General features: G+C 48.2%; 1 protein-coding gene across 4 annotated transcripts; it reads right to left on the bottom strand.

Moving 5' to 3' along the window:
* Positions 1-16,638: 16,638 nt before the first annotated feature.
* On the bottom strand, positions 16,639-26,919 carry NDUFV3 (NADH:ubiquinone oxidoreductase subunit V3). 4 transcript variants are annotated; one of them, XM_067739578.1, is made up of 4 exons: positions 26,760-26,919; positions 25,441-25,561; positions 19,387-20,478; positions 16,639-16,878 (listed from the first exon to the last, which is right to left on the bottom strand). In XM_067739578.1, exons 1-4 carry the CDS (start codon positions 26,811-26,813, stop codon positions 16,715-16,717), a joined length of 1,431 nt encoding a protein of 476 aa, XP_067595679.1. In that variant the 5' UTR covers positions 26,814-26,919; the 3' UTR covers positions 16,639-16,714. The 4 variants fall into 4 exon arrangements, with proteins under 4 accessions (XP_067595679.1, XP_067595682.1, XP_067595680.1 ...); XM_067739581.1 differs by lacking the exon at positions 19,387-20,478; XM_067739579.1 differs by lacking the exon at positions 25,441-25,561 and having other exon boundaries at positions 26,760-26,913.
* Between the last annotated feature and the right edge of the window lie 119 nt (positions 26,920-27,038).

Here is a 27,038-nt window from a genome sequence, read left to right as displayed (position 1 = left end):
CACCGAGCTGATCTCCCTGTGCGATGTAAATGCACTTTTCTTACGTGCAAATATTAGTCAGGATCAGTGGAAAGATTAAAGAATAGATTTGTTACCCGAAAACAGAAAGTGCTCATGTAATTAGAGACCCGGAAGGAAACCCGGGGTCCTTTCATGGGAAGAAAACTGGACAAGTTGAGGGCTCCCAGCAGTCCCGAAGGGCCATGAAGCCGGCCGGGCCCTCATCCCGGGCAGTGGTCTTCACGGCTTAACTAACTGGGCGTCCCCTTTTACTGCCTTCAGAGTGAACGAAGAATACAAACGCTTCCCTAGTAAGGATTCAGAAGGCTTGTTTAGCAGTGGGGTGGAATCACTTAAAATTAGCTAAGCTTTTGCCAATTGTACGTAAAAGTTTTCAAAGGCTTTAATAAAGCATTTCTTACTTATTCTGATTCCACTATAGGCTTATCTACACCATCGTATTATCTCATGGCCAAAAGGTTTGCGAACTAAGATAAGCTTTCACTCATGCCTTGTTCCAATCCTCAGCCATCCTGCATTCCCAAAGGCATGTTAGCCGTTTTTAAAAATTAGGGGGCTTCCCTGGTGGCTCAGTGGTTGAGAGTCCGCCGGCCGATGCAGCGGACACGGGTTCGTGCCCCTGTCCGCATCTTTCCAAGCAGGGGCAGGTTTGTTGATCTGCAAGGACACGCGTTCCTCTGCTGCATGCACGCTGATGCTGTGTGTCGCCGACCACGCTTGGTAGCCTTGGTGTTGAGATGAGCGCAGTTTCCTGGATGTATTGGCCTCTCCCGCGGGCTCTTGAATCCCCACCGTGAGTCAGGCTGGGGGGAATTAACCAGCTGCTGCAGCTTGTTTTTATTCTGTGTGCTCATCTGCCTCTGGGAACCAGTGATTTATAAATAAACATTTATTATTTACAAGTTCGGAAATGTTACATTTATGGAACTCCAGAAATAAACTGTCAGCGACCAGGAAACATATTTTTGATGTATTGCAAATGTACTTCCCACGTCAACGATTTGCCCAGATGGCCCTCCAGTTTGTCAGTTGAAGATGAGCTCTTTCCTCGTAGCATCCGATGCTTTGAAAGTTTATCTTCCTCTTTCATGGCCATGCTTCCCGTGGGGTCTAATCTATTTTCTGTCTCCTTGTCAAGAATACCTCAAGGTGTGATGCAGTAATCTGAGGGCCACGGAGTAGTGACTCGGTCCTGTATTTACGAGGCATCCTTCTCCAAGGGAAGCAAGGTGCTCTAAGGACAGCTCATGTGCGGTACACAGGGGCAGGTATTACTGTTATCTTTTTAACCTTTTCATTTTGGAAATTTTCACAAAAATTCACAAAATTTTTTGCATGCACAGAAGTAGAGGGAAGAGTATCATGAACCTGTGTGGACTCATCATTCAGCTGTAAGATTACCAACATTTTGCCAATCTTTTTTTACGACTTTCTTTTTTTCCCCCCAAACAGACAACCCTTTATTGCAGGTTTTTTTCTTTTCTTTTTCTCTGGCCGCTCCATGCAGCTTGCAGGATCTTAGTTCCCCGACCAGGGATCGAACCCATGCCCCCTGTAGTGGAAGCGTGGAGTGTTAACCACTGGACCGACCACCAGGGAATTCCCTGAAGTATAGTTGATTTACAATGTTGTGTTAGTTTCTGGTGTACAGCAAAGTGAGTCAGTTATACGTATATATATATATATATATATATATATATATATATATATATATATATATTCTCTTTCAGATTCTTTTCCATTATGGTTTATCACAGGTTATTGAATATAGTTCCCTGTGCTGTACAGCAGGTCCTTGTTGTTTATCTGTTTTATGTATATAGTGTGTATATGTTAATCCCAACCTCCTAATTTATCCCTTCCCCACCCTTTCCCCTTTGGTAACCGTAAGCTTGTTTTCTATGTCTGTGAGTCTATTTCTGTTTTGTAAATACGTTCACTTGTATCATTTTTTTAGATTCTACGTATAAGCAATAGCATATGGTATTTGTTCTTCTTTTTCTGACTTACTTCACTTAGTATGATAATCTCTAGGTTCAACCATGTTGCTGCAAATGGCATTATTTCATTCTTTTTTATGGCTGAGTAGTATTCCATTATATATATACACCACATCTTCTTTCTTCATTCATCTGTCGATATTTTGCCAATCTTGTTTCATCTATTTCCCATCTTTTTTTCCCCTTACATAGTTTAAAGCAAATCCCAGAGATCATGCTATTTCACTGCAGTAGGATGCAAGTGTTAATAATTCCACTTTATGGGAAAATAGAAGCACTGAAAAGTATCGCCCAGAATGATACACTGAGTCTGTGGGGGAAGGTAGGCACCAGAAGCCAACTTGCCCCCGTCCTCAACTTCCCCCTGTCCTAACTGTGCTCCTGCAAACTGACGCAGCCATCCCACACACAGATTGACTCGGGCATGTAGAGAGCATGTCACCCACGACACAGTGTCAGCTGGGACAGAGGTCTTCAACCAGATCCATCACATGGAGAGATTTATCTCAGCCCACAACTATTTAAATAAATTAAGAGCTTACTTCCAGAAAGTAAAAATCAGAGTGCCTCTGAAGAATAACTAGGAAGCTAAACGCCCCAAATTGCATTTACTCAGAAGAATGTTATTTAAAATCCAAACATATGGAGTCATAAAGAATAAATGTGTGACCTTTTGTTTAACTGCAACCCTAAAAATACTTATTTTTGTTGTTGCACTGGCAGCTCCAACGTTCCTGCGAGGAGAATGACAGCAAACACCATCTACCGCCAAGACGTCTTGAGTGTCTGGGGTTTTCTGCTGAGCTTTGGTTGCCGCCGCATCGAGGAAACTTTGCCAGACGCGTCACCCCCTCCGGCCTCCCCACAAGGGTGGGGCTTCCGGGGCAGCTCCCAGAGGCTAGAAGGCCAGTTCGGGAGATTCCTCGGCGCCTCGAGGCACCCCCTGGGCAGCTGTCGTACAACAAGAATTCAGCCGTCTTTGTCTCCGGTTCCGGCTCAACCCCTCAGACCACACCTGAGTTTATGCTAATGAGGTGACTAACCGTGGCCCCTTGAGAGCTTCAGGTGTGGGCGGGGGGGCCCATCGTGCCAGAAAGACCTGGGTTTAGAGGGTGGGGACCTGTTGTCGAGTGACATCAGGCTGACCTCTGACCTCCACTGAGAGAGGCGGGGTGGGGGGGGCTGGAAACTGGATTCAATCACAAGATCAGAGTTCAATTATGCGTGTGTAACAAACCCCTAATAACTCCAGGCGCTGGAAACTCAGATGGGCGTCTGGATCACGTGGCTGTGCTGATGGGCGGAGGGCGCGCCCAAGGGCCCTCCCGGACCTCACCTGTAGTCATCGGGACCTGCTTTCCTGAGTTCCGTGAGCCATTCTGGCGAACCATGGAACTGGAGGGGGTGCCGGAAACCCCCAAATTTGTAGCCAGTTGGTCAGAAGCACGAGGGGCCTGGAACCCCCAAAGTGCAGCTGGTGTCCGGAGTGAGGACGGTCTTGTGGGGGGCCGTGTCCTCAACCTGCAGGGTCTGCGCTGAGCCCGGAGTTGGTGTCAGAGTCGTACCGCTCACCCCAGCGCACTCGCCTTGGGCCCAGGCGCCCGGTCCAGATCTGTCCTGCGACCACCCCCAGGTCTCAACATGGCACCCCGGGGGCCTGGGGGCCACGCCCTAAGAGGAGGCAGTACCTCCAGCCTCACCGCGAGCGCGGGGATGGGCCAGCTGCCCTAACGTCTCCCCCCGTCGCCGCTTCGTGTACGTTTGGGAACGGACCAGTTGTAGTAGATTTTGTTATCGAATAACACACGTCGTTGAAAGCTCAAATATGGAAGCAAACAAAAATACAGACGCCGATAAATGAAAATACCCCCAGTGTCCCCATGGGCTGTCGCCGTGCCCTGGAAGAGGTGCCCTTTTCAGGGGAGAAGGAGGAAGCCGGCCCGGTTCCCGCAGGGAAGGCGGGGATGCTGCACCCGCCCCCAACCCTCCCCCTGCCCCCTCCTGCTCTGTGCCCTGAGGGGCCATCGCACTGGCTGCCCCCAGGATCCTCCTCTGGCTCCCGGGTGGGCTGGCCGATGTGGGCACCTTCAGAAGGCAGAGGGTCGGCAGAAGCGAGGGGTCATGCCTGGGTCACCGTGGGTGCAGGGTCCTCGCCCGCTGTCACAGCCCCAGGCATCCGCCTGCCTCCCGGTTCTGGGACCGCCCCTCCCCTGCCCTCCCTCTGGGGGCTCTCAGCTCTCGATAACCAACCCCATGTGAGGAACCAGCGGTGCCTCATCCCTCGGCCCCAGCTCGCAGCCAGTGCCCGCAGGAAGTGTCCTCAGATGACTGGGACTGTGTCCCGCTGGGAACAGGGAAGGGGCCCAGAAAGCAGCCTACGCCCCGCGGGAGCAGCCGCCGTCCGCCCAGCGCTGAGGCTCATGGCGGGGAAGCCCGGGTGGTTCTGGTCCGACCAGGCTGGGGTGAGAGCGGGCAGGCCTGCAAAGGTCACTGAGGACAGAGGGCAGAGGGCAGGTACCCTAGGCTGGCAGACCTCTGTGCAGCGGGGACGGGGAGGCCCCGCCTCCATCGTGGGCCTGGGGTCTCCCCAGTGTCAGACGTGGGAGACCCACCTCATGGGCCGACAGCAGCAAACGCTGGAGAGGCCGGGATACCTGCACCCCGGTGTCTCAGGTTGTCACAGGACCAGGAGATGGCGAAGGTGTTACCAGGGCAACACGAGCCCTCCAGCCTCTCTCAGATGCTCCAGGGGGAGTTTCTCAACGTCTGGTCCAGTCCCACCTGCCTCTCAGTCACTGAGCGTTTGTTAAGGTGCGGATCGTTGGTGCTGAGCCCCAGGAAACCCCCTGCCCCACACGACTTAGGTAAGTCCGCGCTTCCTCACGACCCCGTAGGACTCGCAGAAGATGCCCCTTTTTTTTTCTAGAAGATGCCCTTTTACACACAGGCCCTCCAATGTCCCGTTCTTTGTCTTGTGAAGGGTGAGCTGAGATTAGAATTGTCCCTGTGAAACCAGCTGGACACAGAGACAAACATTTCCGTTCAGCGAACTGAGCCGTCTCTCGATGGCCCTGCCTGTAAAGCCCAAGGCAGGCCCCCTCCGCTGAGCAGCTCTGATCTTGGGCGTCCCCTTACCTTTATTAGATTGAATAAAATCAATCTCCACTCTCGTTTGTTTTGTCCCCGCAGCTCCCACCCTGGGCCCAGGAGTCACCGGCACCCTTGGGTGATTCCTACGGGGTCAAGTTTGAGCAGCTCAGCCCTAGAGGCAGCAGCATCAGAGCATCTCGAGGGCTGCATGGTCTGACCTCAGACGGACACTGTGCACAGCCAGGTGAGGGGCACGCGGGCGTCAGGCTGGGGGATCCGCTCTCCAGATGCAGGTGTGTCCTCGGACTCGTGTTCACGGGCCTCTCTGATCTGCTCCAGGGGGCAAAAATTAGACTTTGTAAATAGAAACTGATTGAAGTAAGTAAATCAACGGTAAGCATTTTGGGGTCAAAACAGCCTCTTCACTCCCCAGGGACCCAGACTTCTATGCTCACCAGGTCCTGCCCATGCAGCCTTTTATTGGTTTGCCATCATCACCCCTGCTGACAACGAGTGATCTCCCTGGGAGGATCCCAAGAACTGTGGTGGCTGCCAGGCGCTTTGGCACAGAATTCCTCTCTGAGTCGGAGCCCGAGGCCATTAGCGCGGGGGAACAGCTGCGAGGGCCACACCTCCTCGAGTCATTTGAAAATTTTATGACGAATAAAAACGATCCATGACACAGACTTATGCATTATATATTAACCTAATACCTCTACAATTACACCACCAACAGTCTTTTGTGGCACACATATTTTCCTAAGGACGCTCCAACTCCAACAGTAAAACGTTGACTAGCCAGTGACACTACATAAAATTTCCTCCTTCTGTGTTGTCAAATCCTTAATAACAATGACAAGTCTAACATTCAGGGAAAGGAGGAGAGCGAGGTGGAAACCCCAGGAATGCTAAAAGTGTGGAAAAGAGAATTATGCGTTTTAGATTAAATAACCAAAAGACTGAGCAGAAATACAGGGTCAAAAGATGCTGAAAAATAGGGCTTCCCTGGTGGCGCAGTGGTTGGGAGTCCGCCTGCCGATGCAGGGGACACGGGTTCGTGCCCCGCTCCGGGAAGATCCCACATGCCGTGGAGCGGCTGTGCCCGTGAGCCATGGCCGCTGAGCCAGCGCGTCTGGAGCCTGTGCTCCGCAACGGAAGAGGCCACAGCAGTTAGAGGCCCGCGTACCGCAAAAAAAATAAAAATAAAAAAATAAACCTTAAATATGGTTGAAGCACCACAAGCTCTTTAAGCTGTGCCCTGCGTGCAGGTGACCTTCGTTTGCAGCAGTACACCTGGCGATGCCATCACGATGCTTTAAAGGACCTGGTGGCACAGTGAGAACGGGGAAGGTGGGAACTGAAAGCTGTGAGCCAGAGAAGGACCTGCTTAACTATTACATTTCAAATGGATAAACAACAAGGTCCTGCTGTAGAGCACAGGGAACTATATCCAATCTCCTGGGATAAACCATCATGGAAAAGAATATTTTTAAAACATGTATATATATGTATAACTGAATCACTTTGCTGTACAGCAGAAATTAACACAACATTATAAATCAATTATACGTCAATAAAATAAATTTAAAAAAAAAAGAAAGAAAAGGATCTGCTTGGAGGACCACGAGGCCCAGGCTGGAGCTCGTCCCGCCCACAAACCTCGCTGTGCAGTGTGCACGTGTTAACTCTATCCAGATCTATCTCCTTCCCTTCCCGGTCGCCATCTCAGGTAGGACGGTCAGGTCGCCAGCACCCAAGTGAGGTTTCAGCAATGCCTTTCCCCCTTTCTGTTTCTCATTAACTCTGTCATTTAACAATTCACTCTGAAGGGCTTCCCTGGTGGCACAGTGGTTAAGAGTCCACGTGCCAATGCAGGGGACACGGGTTCGAGCCCTGAACCAGGAAGATCCCACATGTCACGGAGCAGCTAAGCCCGTGAGTCACAACTACTGAGCCCACGCGCCTAGAGCCCGTGCTCCACAACAAGAGAAGCCACCGCAATGAGAGGCCCGCGCACCGCAACGAAGAGTAGCCCCCGCTCGCTGCAACTAGAGAAAGCCCACGGGCAGCAGCAACGAAGACCCAGTGTAGACAAAAATAAATAAATTTAAAAAAAAGAAATCTCAGCTTAAAAAAAAAAATTCGCTCTGCAAACAGCATTTGGTGGCATGAAGCTTTGTCTATTTCCATGCAATGAACCCACATTTTAATTTCACGCCACAGCATCCTTTCTCTCCTGATTTCTCCCTATGCTGGCAGCAGCGGCTGGCCATATGCTCAGAGGGAGACGGTGTTTTCCTTTGGCTTCCCCCAGCTGGCTCGGAGCAGAGGATGATGTATTTTAAGCCCCACGCTTTAAAAACCTTGGCAAGACTTCTGATGAACTAAAGACATCAAGATACACTTGTAACCTGGGCTCTGAGTAGTTTGGATTTTGTCAGGTTTTAACACCAGTGCTTAAGAGAGAGAAAAAAGGACTGGGGGAGCCCAGGCCACAGGTCGGACTCCATCCCTCGAGGGCTGGTCCCGCTCCGGGGCGGGGCTGGCATCCCAGGACAGAGCGTGGTGGTCCAGGAAGCCGCTCCGTGGCCCTCAGAGCCTGGAGGCAGCTCTTGCCAAGGGGGTGCAGGTGGTCGGTTGGCCTCGACCACCTAAGAAAGCGCAAAGACGCTTCTCTCCAGGCTGCCCAAGTTTGCCCCTTTAATGTGTTTGCCGGGTTGCCTGTTTTAGACGTTAGACGGGCACGGCTATGCCTGGCCATATTCTGTCCCTGATTTGTTCCACCCATTACGTCCCTGCTCAGCTGGGGATTCAGCAGGCGGGGTCAACAGAAGAAATAGCTTCAACCTCATTTGGTGAAAAGAGTTGCTTCTTTCTTTCTTTAAAAATTTTTTTCCAAAGATTTAAAATTTTATTTTTGAGTGAGTAATAAATTCTCATACTTCAAAAATCCAAACGGATAAAAGGAACATACGTGGAGAATTTGCGTTCCAACCCACGTCTCCATCTGTCACAGGCATAGTTCTAACATGGACCTAATCGTTCATGCTGCCCTAGTATCTGTTTTGTGGAAGGTCCTCTCCTTGCGTGTGGGTAGACCTTGCTTAACCAGGTCCCGAGCAGCCCACTTTCTGGGACACCCATTTCCGTCTTCACCCACCGCCCGGCTGAGGTACTCCACCACCCAGCCCCGCAGTGGCTGAGGAGCTGATTCGGTTTTACTGTTTCATTTCCAATATTACTTAGGTTAATACTTGATTTGTAAGTGTCGAACCCGGTATAAATGAAAGGTATTTTAATATGTGCTGGGCAGCAGGGACCGCTTGGGGCACAGGGTCTGCACCCCTCACCTTCCCCTGGGTCTTCCTGTGCCCTGATGTCTGGAGAAGGCTGTGGTGGGTGCCTGCCCTGTCCATCTCCCCTTTCACCAGCACCTTGTTCCCCCCACAGAAGGAAGGCTGGCTTCTCACTCATCTGGGAGACTGTTCGGATACATCATCCCAGAGATGTTAAAAAAAAAAGAAATCTCCGGGGCACCCCTCAAAGAAGCAACTCACAATGTCAGAGGACGCCCCACTAATCAAGGCCCTAGGACCACGCAGTGGGGCTCCCATCTTCCCAGGGCTTATATGTGTATTTCTGTTATGAACAAAATGTAGCATTAGACACAGACATTTTGGCCTGTGTCACGACGTTGGGTATTTGAGGGAGGGGTGGTGGGCTTGAAAGCAGTGGTCCCATGTAGCTGTGCCCCTTCCACCTCCGATTAGGGAAGAAGGACGAGGGTCCTCAGACAGCAGAGCAGACTCAAAGTCAGACCCCCTCCCCTGGCTCGAGGGTACGACTCCCGGCTTCATCCAGGCGATAACCTTTGGCAGGTCGGAGATCCCACCTAGCCGTGTGTGCGTCAGGGAGCTGGGATACTCAGTATTTGCGGGATGCAGGAGCACCTGCTGCACGTTTCCCACAAGGAAGTGTGTGGTGAGTGCTCTCCCTAACTGGGGTTCAGCTGCACAGTTTTCATGATTTCAAGGAGGCGGGGAGAAGTCCTCACTTCTGACAGATCAAGGTAACATCCTCAAGTAAAAGAAGCAGATACCGGAGAAAACTGAATTTCACGTGTTCTCCAGACTTGGGAAAACAGTCACTGATTTTTGCCAAAAGGTAACTGGCTACTATAAATCCACACTCTTTTATTTTTCTTTTTGACATGGGGCAATCTTGCCTGCTCTCACTCACTCCTGCCTGCACGAATGTATGTGTTATATTTAAATGAGCTTAATGGGAAGTGCTGAGGCTTTTGTGTGAAGATGCACTCAGCCATCATCATGGCACGTGTGCAAGCTGGACGCTGACCCCAGCCCAGGGGCGGCTCCCCCGTGGCTAAGGGGACAAGCCTCAGGCCCCTCCCGGGAGCAGTGGAGGGGCCGGCCAAGGCTTCACACAGTCAGGTGGCGTCAGACTTGCAAAAGGAGGGTATTTGACCACAATCACTTAAGACCACAGTCTCTTGGGACTTCCCTGGAGGTCCAGTGGTTAGGGCTCTGCACTCACACTGCAGGGGGCACGGGTTCGATCCCTGATCAGGGAACTAAGATCCCACGTGCCAAAAAAACCAAACCAAACCACAGCCTCTTTCCACTGCAGGGTCCTCCATCACTTTCCGCTCCTGGCCGGCTTGGAGTGGCTGTCGGGGCACACTTTGTCTGGGTTTAGAGGCATGTCTATGGGTTCACACCGACTTCCTGTGTGGCCGAGCTACTGAGAGCTGTCTGCCGTGGGCACGGCCTCCGGGGACACTCCTGCTTCCCACCGAGCCGACCCGCCAGGCACGCGGATGTGAAGGTGGTGACCAGAGGGGAGACTGCAGTATGAGCGTCACGGACATGTGCTATGACCATGTCCCATGACCGTGAACATGTAGCATGCTTACAAACATGTGACGTGAACGTAAGCTGTGACCACGTCCTGAGAGGTTTGGCAGCAGCGGTAGGTGGGGAAGGAGGAGAAGCAAGTTTTTATTTTTGTCTTTTTTAACGTTTATTTATTTATTTATTTTGGGCTGCATCGGGTCTTAGTTGCGCACACATGATCTTCCCTTGTGGCGCACAGGCTTCTCTCCAGGTGTGGCCCGTGGGCTCCAGAGCACGTGGGCTCAGTAATTGCAGCACACAGGTTAGTTGCCCCGCAGGCATGTGGGATCCTAGTTCCCGGATCAGGGATTGAACCCGAGTCCCCTGCTTTGGAAGGCAGAGCCTCAACCACTGGACCACCAGGGAAGTCCTGAGAAGCAAATTTTGAAATGCAGGGAGCCAGAAACTAGTCGTGGAAAATTCTTTAAATCATGAAATACGGCATCAGATTTGATTCCCCTCCATACCTAGACGAACAGAACTTCTCTCTGTGGGGAACAAACTCCATAATACAGTACATGCAATTAAACATAGGCCTTGCTTTCTCTTTTTTGATGGGAATCATGTGAAATTATATTGATCAGAATTCCTGTGCTTGAAGCAGTGCTACAAACAGCGAGGATGTCAGTGTGCGGTCACAATTTTTACGTGTCCAGACTAAAAACAAATTTTGATCAACCCTGCAGGTGGAAAGACTGAATTATCTTTCTCTTCTATCAAAATAGTACTATAAAAATGCCATGTGAAGAAGGATTCAAAAAGTATGCGACCAAAAATTATTTTTTTATTAACTGCTTGACACATAAAGAGGTATGTCAAGCCATTAATCAAAATACCATGTTATTTTTCTGGATTTTGCGAGGTTTACAGTATCTACCAAATTTTAAAATTTGTAAGCTAGTTTTTCCTCATTCTAAATAATATCACCTTCATACCTAATTTTGAATTCATAATTGTGCATTATTTTTATTTAAGAGCGCTCCATATTCTGTCAGATTTAGGCCCCACAAAACCTGAATCAATCCTCAAGAGTGCGCTATACTTTCTCTCTTTTTTTTTTCTGTTAATTTTCATTGAACCTCTTCTAGCCTTAAGTACTAGTCATTCATGGATATAGGAACAAATTGAAAAAAATAGTTTCAATACAAATCACTAAGAAATACGTATCCAGTAAAAACTTACTTTATAAGTTTAGAAATGTTTGTTAAAATTGGACTTTATAAGTAAGTTACTGAGACTTGTAAAAAAATGCTTTAAGAAAAATTAGGTTTTTATTAAGAATACTGTATTTTAAAAACTTTAATGTTTTCAAAAAATTGTTTAAATTTTAAAATATTTTTTTAAAAATTTAATATTAATTTAAAAAGTCTCTTCTGTACAAGAATCTGTCAGACATAAAAGAACTCATCTGACACTTTCAAAAATAAAAAGCATTAAATTATTAAATTTTAACAGATGGAAAGAAATTGAAGTAAAAAAGGAGTTCCTAAACGTCAGAAACACATTTTTTTTCAAGACACACTGGTTCCTAAAAATCCCACTGGATCCAGAAACAGCCCGTGCGAGCCCTGCAGAGCCCGGTGGCTGTTCTCCGAGTTTCTGCTCTAGGCCCCAGCTAACTTGCTCTGAAGGTCCAGCTGAGTCACCCTCTCAGGCTTCCCCCCGACCCCCCTGCCTCCTCCAGACCCCTTGACTTGTTTGATTCTTCCTTAGTCGAGGTTTCTGACAGTTCCATTGTCTTGCCACCCTGACCCCGTGCTCTGTCCTAGCTCTGTGCAGAGGGGCTGTGTGGTCAGCCCGGCCCCCTCCGCGCTCTCCAATCCCTGGGTTGGAAATGAGCTCATTCATCTCCGAGCAACTGGATTTCACTGCCTAGTTTTTTTCCCACCAAGGGCGCGGGGTGATATGCTGTCTGGAGAAAGGAGTTAGAAGATGGTAGATGTGGGGACAGACGGAAGGGCTATCACCGAAGGCTAGATGTCCAAACACATGGAAAAGAAAGAGAAAAGGAAATGTATTTATTTATTTTTTAATAAATCTATTTGTTTATCTGCAGCTGTGTTGGGTCTTCGTTGCTGCGTGCGGGCTTTTCTCTATTTGCGGCGAGCAGGGGCTACTCTTCGTTGCGGCGCGCGGGCTTCTCACTGCGGTGGCTTCTCTTGTTGCGGAGCACGGGCTCTAGGCGCGCGGGCTTCAGTAGTTGTGGCACATGGACTTAGTTGCTCCGCGGCATGTGGGATCTTCCCGGACCAGGGCTCGAACCCGTCTCCCCTGCCTTGGCAGGCAGATTCTTAACCACTGCGCCACCAGGGAAGCCCTGTAAAAGTCTTTTTATTATGAAAGTTCCCAAGGACTTAATAAGTTGCAGAGAACAGAATCGTCGATCACCCAGGCTCAGCAATTATCATTTTCCCATTCTTTTATCATCTCTGCAGCTCAGCCCTTCCCATACTTTTTGTCAGAATATTTCAAACAAATTACTAGTTAAAAAAACAAAATAAAACCAGACAGTGAAATTCTTCTCCTACAGGACAGAGCCTGTTGTGGACTGAATGTTTGTGTCCCCGTCAAATTCATATGTTGAAGCCCTAACCCCTGATGTGATGGGAGGAATTAGGACTAGAGAGGCCAGGAGGGCAGGGGGCCCAAGATGGGATTAGTGCCCTTATAAAAAGAGACACCAGAATCTTACTCTCTGACTCTGCCATGTGAGGACACAGGGAGAAGGCGGACACATGCAAGCCAGGAGGAGGGCTCTCACCAGACATTGAATCAGCCGGCACCAGATCTCTTGATCTTGGACGTCCAGCCTCCAGAACTGTGAGACAGTGAATGGGTGTGGTTAAGCCACTGAACCTGCTGCATTTTGCCGTGGCAGGCGGAGCCCTGGCTGCCTGGTTCAGCGCCAGCACTTACCACATTAGCAATGCCAAAGGACTGACAGCTTCCTGAAAACACAACGCTCTTCCAGCATCCAGGCCCATGCATCACACCCCCCATCCCCCGTGCCTCGGAGACCGAACTTCAGGGCTCCCTCCACCAGCTACACCTGCACCGGTGAGTCCCTGGCCCCCTTCCAGCATTCAGGTGAGACATCACGCCCCACAGAGCCTCCTCTGATGAATGCCCACCCTCACCTCTTCTCCATACAGCTGACTCATGTCGTGAGACTTGGCACGTGGCCTACAATGTGCCTCACAGGCCTCCTTTCTCTCTCAGGCTGTGAACTCGGGAGAGGCCGGCGGCCTTTACCATCTGTGAACCCAAGGCCCAGACCCGAGCCCAGCGTGGAGCAGACATTTAGACTGATGTGGATTCCAGGCCTCCAAGAGAGAAAACTACTCCCAAAGGAGCATCACTTCGGTGGTTAATATTTTACATCTTAGTCTCTGTTTCAGACCCTTCTAGAATAAAGGCCAGAGGAGGGCGGAGGGAAGGAGGGCAGGGGAGAGGGCAGTAGAGCTGGGGCGCTGAGCATGTGGAGAACGCCACTTAGCTGGCCTTTCACTGAATCAAATGATCTGTGGCCGCCGCATAACACTGGGGTATGAACACTTAAAACTGCAGCCCTGAGACAAACCCCGCTCTCCGCGTCTTTCTGTGAGGCCCACAGCAAGAATGGTTTTTAACATCTTTAAAGGGTTGGAAAAAAAGAATGACTGAGCCGCACTGACTGTATGTGTCAAAGCCAAAAATATTTACCATCCGGCCCATTTCTGGAAAAGCGTGCCACCCCCCCTGCTTTAACAGACTGAGTCGGTGTGCATCGTTTCTAGCTCATGCAGCCTCCCTGCAGGGTGAGGCACATCGTGCCGTTGGCGAACTCATTTTACAAACCTTTGCCTGCATCCGGCACGCAGGGTACGGGGCCACGGTCACACAGCGCTGGGGGTGAGCGAGGAAGCGCCGAGCACTTTCTTGGGTTGGGAGACAAACAGAACGTACAAACTATCAAAACACAAACCTCGGGCTTGGAAGCAGCATCAGAAAAGCCACACGATAACCTGCCGAGTTTCAGGTTAAGCAGCGGCCAGCAAGCATTAGAACCGGGGTCCACAATAAGCAGGGCTTGGACTTAGGGTCTCTGTACAGCCTCCTGCGGTCCCAGGGTATGTGTTGTAACAGGTGTAAGAGAACCAACATCTAGGAAGATGTCAGAGTTCAGGTGACGTGATGGGAAAAATATAAAAGGAGGTAGCATCATTACCTTATTGAACTCAAAAACATATTAAGCCGGTTTAAAAATCTCACAGAAATGAGAGCAATACTTGTGCTCATGAATCACTTATGATCATCAGCTTGGCTTCTGGAAATTCATCTTCAAGAAACAATACAAAATACAAAATGAGTTACATTCACAAAGGTGTTTCTGGTAGCACTCTTTAAAGGAGAACATGGGAAATTACACAAATCCAAAACGCTGCACTTGGCGGGTAACCACGGTGTTGCCCCCAGATGGAGGACCAGGGGGTCTGAAGACAGAGCCACACCCGGTGCTGTTTATCGTGGCCGCAGGAGGCCTTTTCAGGGGGCGGGGCAGAGGGAACCAAACTCCCAGAGAGACTGAGAGATGAGCCCAACAGCACTGGTTCCAAGGGAAAGCTTCATGCAACTTAAAATATATTTGGACTGGTTTTTATGTAAAAAGAACTTCAACTCTCCGTGGTGTTAACAGCCCAGGGAGACACACTCCGTGGCATCAGCGTCCATGCCCCCCCCAACCATCACAGAGCACAGGGGTTTGTGGGCCAGTGTGAGAAGCAAGCTATCCAATGAAAAAAAGCCCCAGAAGGATAGAAAAATGTACATACATTATATGGTCATATCTAAACAAAACCACCACCATCACCAGGAAAACCTGTTCAGTGTTAATAATGGTTGGGTTAGCAGAGGGGATTTTAGGTAATCTTAGTATTTTCCATTTTCTTTCTTTTTTTTTTTTTTTGCGGTACGCGGGCCTCTCACTGTCGTGGCCTCTCCCGTTGCGGAGCACAGGCTCCGGATGCGCAGGCTCAGCGGCCATGGCTCACAGGCCCAGCAGCTCCGCAGCATGTGGGATCTTCCTGGACCGGGGCACGAACCCGCGTCCCCTGCATTGGCAGGCGGACTCTCAACCACTGTGTCACCAGGGAAACCCCGTTTTCTTTCTTTTGGTAATGGGGTTTTAGTGCTATTATAATAAAAAACGTGATTAGAAGAATCTTGCAGAGTTGCTAAGCCTCCAGGGTGGTAACAAAGTCGGAGACATGTGATCACGATATTAGTTTTCAACACCATGTTTTCGGTCCTGGTATCCTTACTTGGACTCATTTTAAGAAATGCAGGATTACAGAAATCTGAGTCAGAAGTTATAATACCCTGTACTGTTTGCTATAAATTGACTAGAGGCCAAGAACCAGAACTGAAATGAAATAAGGCCCACGAGTTTGGGCACATAAACATCAGGGAAGTGTGAGAACAGGCAAACCAGGAAACGTCCCCGGTGTGCAGACAGACATTCTGCTTCAGGGGGGGACGCGAGGCCCCAACAGATGGGTGCAGTCTCTCAGCCCAGCAACACCTCATCTGGATTTGTTACTTCTCAGAGCGGACTGTTTATTCCGGCCTCACAGGGGCCTGGTGCAGGCACCGAGTGACACACGGGAGCCTGCTCACACAGCGCACGTCCCCAAGCCTGGGTAATGTTCCCGCAAATGACAGAGTTATTCGGCCAACCCAGAAACCCTCTGTGGCTAAATGAGCTCAGTCTGCCAGGCCACCTGGGAACCCAGCTGCTGCTGGACCCTATACGACCTTCACCTGTCTGTAATGCCGCCGCTCGAAACTTCCCCGAGTTTACATCCCATGCCTAATTCAAGTGAGCAAAAGAACTCCCATCCTTCTGATAATAAAATGCCATGATTTAGTAACTTCTTTGCAACGCAGCAGGTAGTTAACATGTGTAAAACTCCTATTTCCAATTCATCAAGAACTAGGTCTACCAAATCAGAAGGCCCTGCTGCCCTTATCAACACCTTGCTGGTGAACCAGAAAACGCTGAACTGACCAGGGGCCCAGCACAGCAGAACCAGAGGGAAAGCACCTGCAGTTCTCTAATTGTGTGGATCTGTCCGGTGACCCATACTTTATAATTAAGGAAAAATTCCCGGACTTCTCTGGTGGCACAGCGGTTAAGAATCCGCCTGCCAGTGCAGGCGACACAGGTTCAAACCCTGGTCCAGGAAGATCCCACAGGCCACGGAGTAACTAAGCCCATGCGCCACAACTACTGGGCCTGAGCTCTAGAGCCCACGAGCCACAACTACGGAAGCCCGTGCTCTAGAGCCCGTGCTCCGCAACAAGAGAAGCCACCGCAATGAGAGGCCTGGGCAGGGCAACGAAGAGTAGCCCCTGCTCACCGCAACTAGAGAAAAGCCTGCGTACAGCAACGAAGACCCAACACAGCCAGAAATAAATAATTAATTAAAAAAATTTTTAATTTAAAAAAAAGAAAAATTCCCTGCACATAGATGCATCTAAACACATGGTGAATAAATCATCAGCAGGACTGCTGCCAATTCACAACTCACTATGAAAGGTGTGGAAGGGAAAGCAATCCTACACACCAGGCCGCATGACCACTGAGCAGATTTTATTTTCGCACGCAAGAATGCAGAAAGACACCGAAAGGTTAATCTTTAAACTGAGCTCTCAGTGGCGAGGTGACTCTCGTCCTGAGGAGGGCTGAGGCATCCTGAACTTCAGGAGCTCCAGGTTTAGGTCCAAGAAGGTGTACGTGCTGTAGTCATGATGCTGGAGATTCTTGTAGGTGGTGTTGTCAAATGGCTCAGCGGGGGTGGCGGCCAGTGGGGACTCTGCGGGGGAAACACAGCGCAGGTGAGGACCTCCGGCAGGGAGGGAGCTTCTGAGTGAGTCAGCGCACACTCACTCACTCACTCACTCACACACACACACTCACATACCATGAACCTTTCCTGAATGCACTGTCTACTTAGAAAAGCCCATAAAGCAACACTGTCTTCAAAAGCAAAATAAAGAAATTAGCTGAAAATTTATACTAAAACATATAGCCTCAATAATGTAAGAAATGGAATAGCTTTTACAACGTGCCTTAACATCTTAACTTTGTATACCTCTAGCCTTGAAGATGCCAAGAACAGTTATGGAGGGACTTTCAGGTCATTTAAAGATGCAGAAAAAAAGCAGATCTATTAAAAAATGTCTCTAATAGAAATAAACCATTCACAGAAGAGAAATTTAAAAGCAGAAACTAAGTGAACCTTTTAAGTCTCTAAGCGCAAGAAAATTAGATAAAGCCCAGTGGTTATAATAATAATGACACAGTTAAGGGGAACTGGAAATGAGATGTGTAATTTCTGTTGTTTAACTTTTTTTGAAGAAGTTGTTGGTATACTTTAGATTCACAGACTAAGAAATACTTAGCCTTATTTCTCTAAGTGGAAAGAAGAATTAAAATCCACACGCCTACACTACTGGTGATCTTAGAACTAAGAGCGTGGATGAAGCACAAGACGCCCGGCTCTCCTGCAACATGACACGCGACACGATGCAGGCACAGCGAAGCTGGCGTGGGGTGATGGCTCAGCCTGGTTAAGTTCTTACTGACCCTAAACCACTGCCGTCGAGACTCTCGCCACTCCTACTCATGCGGCACAAAAAATAACTACAGTTTTCCACTATTTGGATTCATACCAAAAGTTTTGGTTTTCATTTTTTTGGTTGTATTAAAATAAATGATGTCTTATTTAAAGAAGTGACGTCTTTCCAATCTCAACACGCAGAGTATCTTCGATGTGGTACAGGGACATCCCAAGCAGATGCACTCTTACAGCCCAGGTGGGGAAGGTGCTGACTGGAGGGAACGAGGGTCTGGAGAACGCTTGTCCAACACCAATCCCCCGGGAGGGCCAGGAGCCAGGCAGCTGGGCTGGGAGAGCTACGAAGTCGGCCCCGCTGTAGACACTGCCCCTGCAAGTGAGCTGCACTCCTGGGCAGTGTCTTTAGCCTCTGAAGGGCAAAGAGAACACTGGAAAAATAACACAACCATGAAAAAGTAGGGGCAAATTGTTTTCAAAAAGATTGCAGTCTGAAAACCCCCAACTCTCTATGTTATCATCCTGAAGGTTTTACAAATTTACAGCAGAATGACTAACAGCAGCATCAGGAAAGTGGTTCTTGACGTCTGGAGAAGTCTGGCAGGGGCTGGTACTTCGCACATTTATGAAAGAGGAGATGGAGAGGGAAGAAAACACATCAATCCTGTCAACATAGTGCAACCCGTAAGTATAATTACAGGTAATGTAAATTAGGCAAGGGGGGGCTTTAAAAAGAAGAGAGCAAACAGGAAGGAGCGGGGTTTGTCAGTGATGCGTTTTCAAGGGCCACAGATCCTAAGACAGGAGACCTGCTTTACAGTTTCGCCATGATCCACCTAGAGCACACTGCATTTTATGAGGTTCAAAGCGCAAGAAAATGCTAAAATAATAGGAATAAAGTTTCCCTTTAAAAATTTAGGGTAGCAGGGCTTCCCTGGTGGCACAGTGGTTGAGAGTCCGCCTGCCGAGGCAGGGGACACGGGTTCGTGCCCCGGTCTGGGAAGATCCCACATGCCGCGGAGTGGCTGGGCCCGTGAGCCATGGCCGCTGAGCCTGCGCGTCTGGAGCCTGTCCTCCGCAACGGGAGAGGCCACAACAGTGAGAGGCCCGCGTACCGAGAAAAAAAAAAAAAAAAAAAATTTAGGGTAGCAAAATAGCCCTTCATAAAAATTCAATATAGAAAAAGCAGCCTGTTGCGCTTTTTAGGAGCAGGAACTGTCTAGGGTAAATCAGACTCGTGCATTTCATGGCTGCCTCCATGTCACGGCTTTACTCCCTAAAATGCGATTTTCCCTTAGGCATGAAGATGCTGAAAGCCACAGCCTGTCTGGCTCACCTGAAGACCATCAGTACAGCTGGAACTATCGCTCCTCACCTGTGGGAGTTTAATAGGACAGCCCCCCCCTCCACTCAGTGACATGCTCTGCAGGTTCAAGAAATGAACACTTAAACACCCTCAAAAGTTAAGGGTGACGACGTTAAATTGCCTATTTTCACAAGTTACACTGGTTAAGGGACAGTCCAAGAGTGCCAAGGGCATACTCTTCCACTGTGATATAAATTTCAAATGTTTCAGGAATTTTTATCCATAACTAACATATATCCCTCAGCCTATCTGAGACAGTGCTATAGGCCATATTCCTATTGCAGAATCTGATCAAGCGTAAGGCTTCTTCAGATCACACAGCTCTTCAGTCTCACCCACCACCACAGGACAAGAGCTCTCAGCCCCAAGTCAAGGTATACCCTGTGTGCCGTCCTGGCCTTCCATCTGAGTTGCTGAGTCTTCGATGATTCCGCCCTTTTCCTCAAGCTTTAGTACCGCTGTCTTTTCATCAGAAACGTCTTTATTGTGAACAGGGACTGGCTTCAAATTTTTCACTGGTAACTGATCTTCCAAAATCTCTTCCTTAGCCTTCAAGATTCCTTCTGCTACTTGCTTTCCCAGATTTTCCTTTTGGAACAGGGAAAGAGCCACCTCCCCATCAGGCTCTGGTACTTGTTTTTCCAAAAGCCTTTCTGTGGTCTCAGGAGTCGCTGGCAGCCGTCGTCCTGCTCTGGTTTCCGCAGACTGAGTGGGCGCTGGGCTGCCATGCGGTCGCGTGGATGATCCTGATTTCGTACGGTCAGATGAGGTTTTTTTAACTTCCAGTGGCTTCTGGCTTTCCTTATCTATTTCATTGGACGCAGATACTTCCTGCCACTGTTTTTCCTTTACATCTTGCTCCATAAACTTTCCACCTGCGTGTGACTTGGGTGCTGTGGTTTTTGGTTTGGGGTCTTTTCTGTCCTCTGATGGTTGACGGGAGGCCCCTTTCTTCGCCCCGTGGGGCCTCTGTGCAGAGACGAGGTCCGGATGCGGCTGCTGTGATACACTCTTCTCTTGTGCGGATATTTCAATTTGGGGGGCCCCACCTGCAGAGGAATGGGAGGCCTGTGCTACGGGAAACCCTCCTCTGAGCTTGCTCTTTGCCTGAGGACCCGCTTCTGAGCTGTCACCCTCCTCATCTGACTCGGAATCAGAGGAGCTGGACGAAGATGAAGACGAAGATGAATCATCTGTCCCTTTCCTGCCCTGCTGGGTTCCTTCTGAATCAGAACCCTGTTTTCTGAATGGAGGTGCAACTTTCTGAGGAAACTCTACCAAAGTCTTTCTTGGCAAAAACTTCAGAACCCCTTGGTCTGTGAGCGGCATGCTGGCATCGGGGTTAGGGCCAGCTAGCACCCTGCCTTGCTTCACAACTGGTGGGGAAGAAGTGGGTGAAGGTACGTTTTTAGACAATTCATCTGCTGTTGGGGTGGCTAGCTGCTGGCCCCTCTCCTCTGGCTCCACTACATCTAGGAAATGGCATAAAGAGGAAGATTATTTTTAATATTTAGTAAAACAGTGAAAATTCACCAAGGCCACAGACATTTCATTGCATATCACCTTGTTATTGATAATATCTTCAACATAATCATCTTAGGAACTGTTCTGTCAAAACCCATTCTTAAGTGAAAGGCAAGCCACACAAGACAGAGAACAGTAAAAAACGTAGATGTTTTTCTTGGTAGCTGAAACTTTTTAAGATGGGATTTTTACCAATAGAAGTAACAATCTTGTCTCCATTTTTTTGCAGCGAGAGCTTCTGGATGGTAATTTTTTAAGCTACCATTTTCATCTAAATTTAAGATAAACTATAATATAAAGATATTTTCAGATAATGAAGTTTTAGAAATGTATCATTTCTTAAATCCCTAAAAAAACTGGTGCACCTCAAATATTTTAAAAAATTACCCGTATTGTATGAACTTGAACTTTCTGAACCAAAGAGCAAAGCAGAAGTAGAGACAGTGGCCTGGGGTGAGCATATGCATGAGTCTAAGAGTGGGAGATCAGATGGAGGGGGTAATGTGATTCAAGTGAAGATGCTGGAGAGGATGGGAAGTCCTGCAAAATCATACCATTTGGGGATTTCCTCTGCCAAGGAGAAGTATTACAAGACCAGAAAAGTCTAAAATAATTTAGTATCATATATATCATTGGAAACAATGAGTTTTAAGCTGTTACAAAAAGATGCTGATATAAACGTCTTAGACTTTGTAGAGTCAGTTACAAAAGAAAACGAAAGCCCGCCACAGTACGTTCATGAGAGCTCATTTCATTCGGTTTTCTCAGGTGCTAAATCTCTTTTAACCATACAGATTAGAAGAAAAATACAGGACAAGTGTTTATAAATTAAAATTACTTTTCAAATCTAAAGCAAAACTTTATAAAGTATGTTTCAGATGAGCGAACTCTAAATGCATTCCTTACTTTCAAGTCTAGGAGTCTATACTAAAGAGTATACTACCTCTTTAAAGTGGAAAAAAATGTATTTCTAACTTTACCATCTTACTGGTATCCAAAAAAGTTTCTAATTGTTTTCTGAGCTCAGGAACTCTCTCTCTCTCTCTAAAACAGAATGATAGAAAATGGTCAAAGAAAACTGAGGAATAACCAGAAATAATGAGAAATGGGCCAGAGAGAGGTTAATGGGCAGTGTAAGAGGATATGACTGAACAGCTGGAGCAGTGGGTCACTGCTTAAAAAACCATCACCGTGTCACCTCCACCCCCCCACCCCCTCTGCCATGCCCTGTCTGATTCTGTGGCCGTGTGCCACCCCAGAATCTGCATTCTGACTACAGGAGAACAGAGCTCCAGGATCGTGTTAAACATAAAACCATGGCAAAGGCATGCACATGCACTTGAACTCTCTCTCTGTCTTTCTAAACCATACCTGATATAGCCCAGAAATTTCTATAAGCAATGGGTAACATAGGCTGGTCTACAAACCCTGCTAGCCTGCTCACCTGTATCATTAATACACTTTTAGGCTGAGCATGAATTTTCCAGTGTGAAAAATTAACTAAAAGTAAGGCTTATTTTAGATAGGCTGCTATCTAATTATTATGCCTCAATCTTCTAAAATTTATTGTGGAGATTTTTAAAAATGTAAATAAGTTATTAAAACGTTAGAGTTTATCACCTATTGAAAACAGGAGGAAAACTTCAAATGATATAGTTTATTTTGTTTGAAAAAGGAAACTTCTGTCTTATTTAATAAGAACATTAATGCTCTTATTAACATTAACATATAATGTTAATAAGAATATTAATGTTTTAAAATATCTTTTATTCAGGCTTAGTTATTGGGACAATTCCATGGAAAGGCTAATAGAATAAGCCTCAGTAGCATATTTGCTTTTTATTAAGAGCCAACCTCTGACCTGCTGCAGCACAGGCCCAGCGTCCTCTGTGACTCAGCAGGAAGCCTGCCACGACGATCTGTAGCTGCCACCAGTGACCTCTGTGCCAAAGTGCCAGTGTGGACACCACACCTGCATTCACAGTGCAGGATGTCACCTGGAGACACAACCATCGGGTACAGGAACAATGGCTCTCACTTTGAATATAAGTATGACTTTACCTGTTTGTTTTCATGAAACCTCTTGCGTGTCTAGAGGCGGGATGCCTGCATACTCTGAAAACGTTTTAGTTTCAGTGTGACTTTCCTTGAAAGATAAATATACGAAAACACAAAGCTACTTAAATAAGACTAGCCATGGAGACACCCCTCCCAGCACAAGAGGGGGGCTTTCAGGGACGGTTTCGAACCCTCAGAGACCATCACAACCCACGTAAATAAAGGTCTACGAACACTAGTGACAGCGCAGAGACAGGAGTTCTCTTATTGCTTCTCTATCTCCTCTCAATTTGAATTTCCTGAATTTCTTTCCTGCTCATTGAAAAGCAAGGGAGGGCATGACCTTCAACGTTTTAGTAGTCCCCTACTGAAAGGAAAAATGCCTTTGGTGTTTGAAACAGGTCAGCAGCCTTACAATACTGCCACATCTTGTCAGTGGGTCACAAAACTAATTTCAGAAACAAAGCACATTCAGAAACAAAGGTGCATTTCAACAAGATGTGAAAGACTAGTTATTCAAATTTTGTATGGTAACTAAAACCTCTTTTTACATGTTTTTTACTATTAAAAAAAGTTTTGTTTTGTTTTTTTTGGTTTTGGTTTTAATGAACATGCGAGAACCGAGACCTTTTTCAGAGGCAAGACAGCACATTGCTTATAAATATGGGCTGTGGGGACTTACTGCCTGGGCTCAGACTGGGCTCCACTACTGACATCTGTGTGACCTTGGGCAGCTCAGGAGTCCCCCGCCCACTTTCTCATCTATAACCCAGGGATACTAATGGTACCTTCTCACGAGGTGTGGAGGGGAGATATGGAGTGCTTAAAACAGTGCCTAGCAACATTGGTTAGAATTAAATACATCAAATTCCTATTTCCGTAGATTCCTCGTTTCTCAAACTGGAACAGGGGCTTGAAGCAGATAATGAACTTTGGCTTCCTGACAGTCTTTAGAAAGCCACATAGGAGTTATTCTGTCAATGGTTTATTACTGATTATTGCAAAATTCAGCCTAGTGATGGAATTCACCAGAACATCAAAGCTGGCAAGCCAGGCAGCTGTGCAGGGGAGGCACCCACTTGGAGACCCGGATTCTGATGTCTGTGCTCGCCATGCTGGCAGCTCCCCTCAGGAAGGAAGCGTTGGCTACGATGAGCTGCGCCCCAGGTGGAACAATGGAGAGCATGTTCACCCCAGATGCAGATCCCCGGACTAGATGTGAACCCAAGGGTGAGCGCTCGGGGCCCGGTCTGCACGCAGGGAACTTTCCCTCGAGCTTCCAAAACCACCCACAGTGGCAATGCGCCACTGGCGGGCCAAAGCATTTCTGTATCTTACACTCACCAATCACTGACACTTCGGGAGAAATACTGAGGCCTGCACATGTTGACTCAGAAGCATCATTTCTTTCTCTTCATGGAGGGACTGTAATTATTTTTTAAATTCTGAGATACGAACATAATGTGCATTAAAGACGGTGTAGCTCTAAAAACCGTCCTCCCACCTGACAGCACATACACATGACACGCCGGTCGTCGGTCTCACATCGGCCAGGCCAAGACTGGCATGCTGATCCCGCTGAGGGCGGCAGGGCCCGCCACGCCCAGAGGCAGAAGCTACATGAGCCCGAGGCCAACTCCCAGCTCAGTGTTCCCTTCTCGTAACTGCACCCCAAACCGCCACAGGATGAAGTATTCCATTTCCACTCATATGCAGAAGCATGTTTGTAAAAAGGGGGATCTTTGGAAAAAAGAAGAGTCCTTATGTTTAAGATACCTGTTTAGAAACGTACAGAGTAAAATGAAAATGGAATTCTGGCTTTAAAAACACAGCAGGTACAGGACAGAAAACAACGCTCCTGCTGAATTCGGACGGGAGCGCGTAGACACCACAGGGAGGGTACACCTGCTCAGCATGGATGGATGGCGTGTGAAAGGCAGTGGGTGGCTGGCTCTCTCAACAGCGCGCGGACGTTTTATAGGCTGCCCATGTCTCCGTGGGCAGATGAAGGGGGACAAAAGTGTCTACACGCTTTTCAAGCATTCAAACTGAGTAAATGATATTTTGATGAAAACAAGACAAACTCCAATTATCCTTCTAAACCCCACACAGTCAAAGCTTTATAAAGAGACTGTATATATCATATGCACGTATTCAGAGTTAACTAGGGTTTCATCAGTTAAGACTAAACGCGGTGGACCTGGATTATAACCAGGTTTACACTGCTGCCTTTCCTGCTCTCCTCCTATGAGAATACACTACACTGGATTCAGGGGGAAAAGTCAAAACTGGTGATAAAAGTCAAAATGACTGTGGACAGAGCTGGAAGCAGATTAGAATCATGCTTCACCAGAGTCATAATGGAAGACGGTACCTACTCCTAACTCTCTCTCCACAGTCGTAAAAGGATGCCTGCGATCCTGGGCTATGACCAAGCAAAGCCTGGGAGACTACGGATAAGTCCCAGAGACCCTGAAAAGTCACAATCAGGGAAGAGACAAAAGGAGGGGTCACAGCTACTTCACGGGAGTACGGGCTCGGTATTAGGGCCACCGAAGTGCCTCAGCGCCTGCGTACTCTGCAGCCGTTGCTAGCCATGGAGTCTGGCATTTAGAAAACACAGAGAGAACAGCTCAGGGCTAATTGCTGAGTCCAGCCTTAACAGAGTTAACTGTTAGGTTACTGATGTGTTTGGTCTAAAGCCTGTTACAGATCCTATGTCTGATTATAACCTGGACACTGCTAGAAACAAAGAGTCCAATTATGTAGCTAGTAAACTCCTTTTCCTGCTTGGGAAGCTGACTGATTTACTCTGTATTCTGTCTCCCTTAAAACGACCACTAAAATCTTACTTTTTGGTGGACTTTGCTTCTTGGGATTCGGTGGCAATCCCTTTTCCTTCTTTCCTGATTCTGCAGAGAGAGAAACTGTAGAAGCAAGTCCTCGAAACACTCCTGCTTCTAGGAGCACAGTCTGACAAAAGAACGGCACAAATACGAATATTTTAGAGTAATACCGTTTTTAACAGCTATTACGACATGAATACTACGTATTATTATGACATATAAATGCTTTGCATACATATGGCATATTTCTAACAGTTATTACAATTCTTTTAACCTATGTGTATTATGGAAATTTGAGAAAATACAAAAAAAGCTGCAAGGAAAAAACACCTGAGTTCAAGGACAGTCACTCTTAGCATTTGGGTATTTCTCCAACCAGACTTTCTCCTGAGCGTACTGTTTTGTACTCTCCAATTACCTATCAACCTACAAAGTACTGATTCTTTTCATAAAATGTTTTCCCGTACTTAGAATATAAAGTAGAAGCACTATCTAGCCATGAAAAATAATGTACATGAATAATAGTTGCTTCAAAACTGCCCACCATAGAGCGTTAATTCACTCAGCATACATCTACTAAGGCCTGCTATGTGCCGGGCACTGTTCCAGATGCTGGACACAGAAGAGAGGTGCCTACAGCCCATGTATGAGAGTGAAACATTTGCTTCTTATGGTTATGACGTCAGCACGTGTGTATATGTATACATGAAAGCAAAAACCGAAATGAACTGGGACTAGATATGCAGAGGTGAATAGTGGCCTCCCTGACAACAGATCTCCCCTCCAACCATCTGTACTTTATTTTGCCACGAATAGTTCTTGCTTTTGTAATAAGAGCCCCTTTTAATTTTAAAGATAGTGAAGGGGACTTTGCTTTTCCTATATGGAGAAAGCCCTTCTTTCTTCCTTTTTTTTCACAGATGAGGTAACCTAAGCTGGCTTCACATGGCTGCCTCGTAAGTTACCGGGTCAACCAGGTGCCTGAAAGTGCCCTTATTTCCTCGCGGGTTAAATAAGCAGTAGAGACACTGTCCTCAAGGGTTCGGACAGGGCTCGGCGCGGGGCACCAGCGGCCCCCACGTCCGTCGGAGGCCCGGACCGCACACCGGAGCTTCCCGGTGATCCAGGACCAGAGGGAGCGGTGGCCGGGGTCGCCGGGACCCTCGCCACTCCCCGGGCCCGGCCCCCGACCAGACGTCCTCTCCTCGGCCCAGGAAGTGGGGTCAGCGGCGTCCCCGGACGGCTGGAGGTGACCGTCAGGGCCGCGGCCCTCGCCCCGCCCTCCGCGGGCTCCCGGGCGCCGGCCCGGCCCGGCCCCCCTTTACCTTCAGCCCCCCGGCTAGTCCTTGCCGCAGCAGAAACGAGGCCGCCATGGCCATGACGGGGGCGCGGGCCGGGGAACAGGCCGGGCGGAAAAAGGTCACACCTAACAGACGCGGCCGCAGCGCGCCCTCTGCCACCTGAGGGCCCGCCCCCTAGGATGAAGGCGCCAATCACAGGCAGGGACGGGGCGGGGCGGGGCTCCGGCTGCTGCGCGCGCACCACGGCCGAGGTCCTGCGCGCGCATCCTGGCGGCCTCCAGGTTCCCCGCGCTGCGCCTCGAG

Source organism: Pseudorca crassidens, chromosome 5 (assembly GCF_039906515.1).
Source record: "Pseudorca crassidens isolate mPseCra1 chromosome 5, mPseCra1.hap1, whole genome shotgun sequence".
Taxonomy (NCBI): Eukaryota; Metazoa; Chordata; class Mammalia; order Artiodactyla; family Delphinidae; genus Pseudorca; species Pseudorca crassidens.
Note: the sequence above shows the minus strand (reverse complement) of the source record. Positions and strands in the feature narration are given on the sequence as shown.

Coding starts and splice junctions, on each gene's coding strand:
- NDUFV3 (XM_067739578.1), bottom strand. CDS start 26,813: ATGGCCATGGCGGCCTCGTTTCTGCTGCGGCAAGGACTAGCCGGGGGG. Junction 25,562..26,759: donor GACTAGCCGGGGGGCTGAAG/GTAAAGGGGGGC, acceptor TTCTTTTGTCAG/ACTGTGCTCCTAGAAGCAGG. Junction 16,879..19,386: donor AGGCCAGGACGGCACACAGG/GTATACCTTGAC, acceptor TTTCCCCCGCAG/AGTCCCCACTGGCCGCCACC.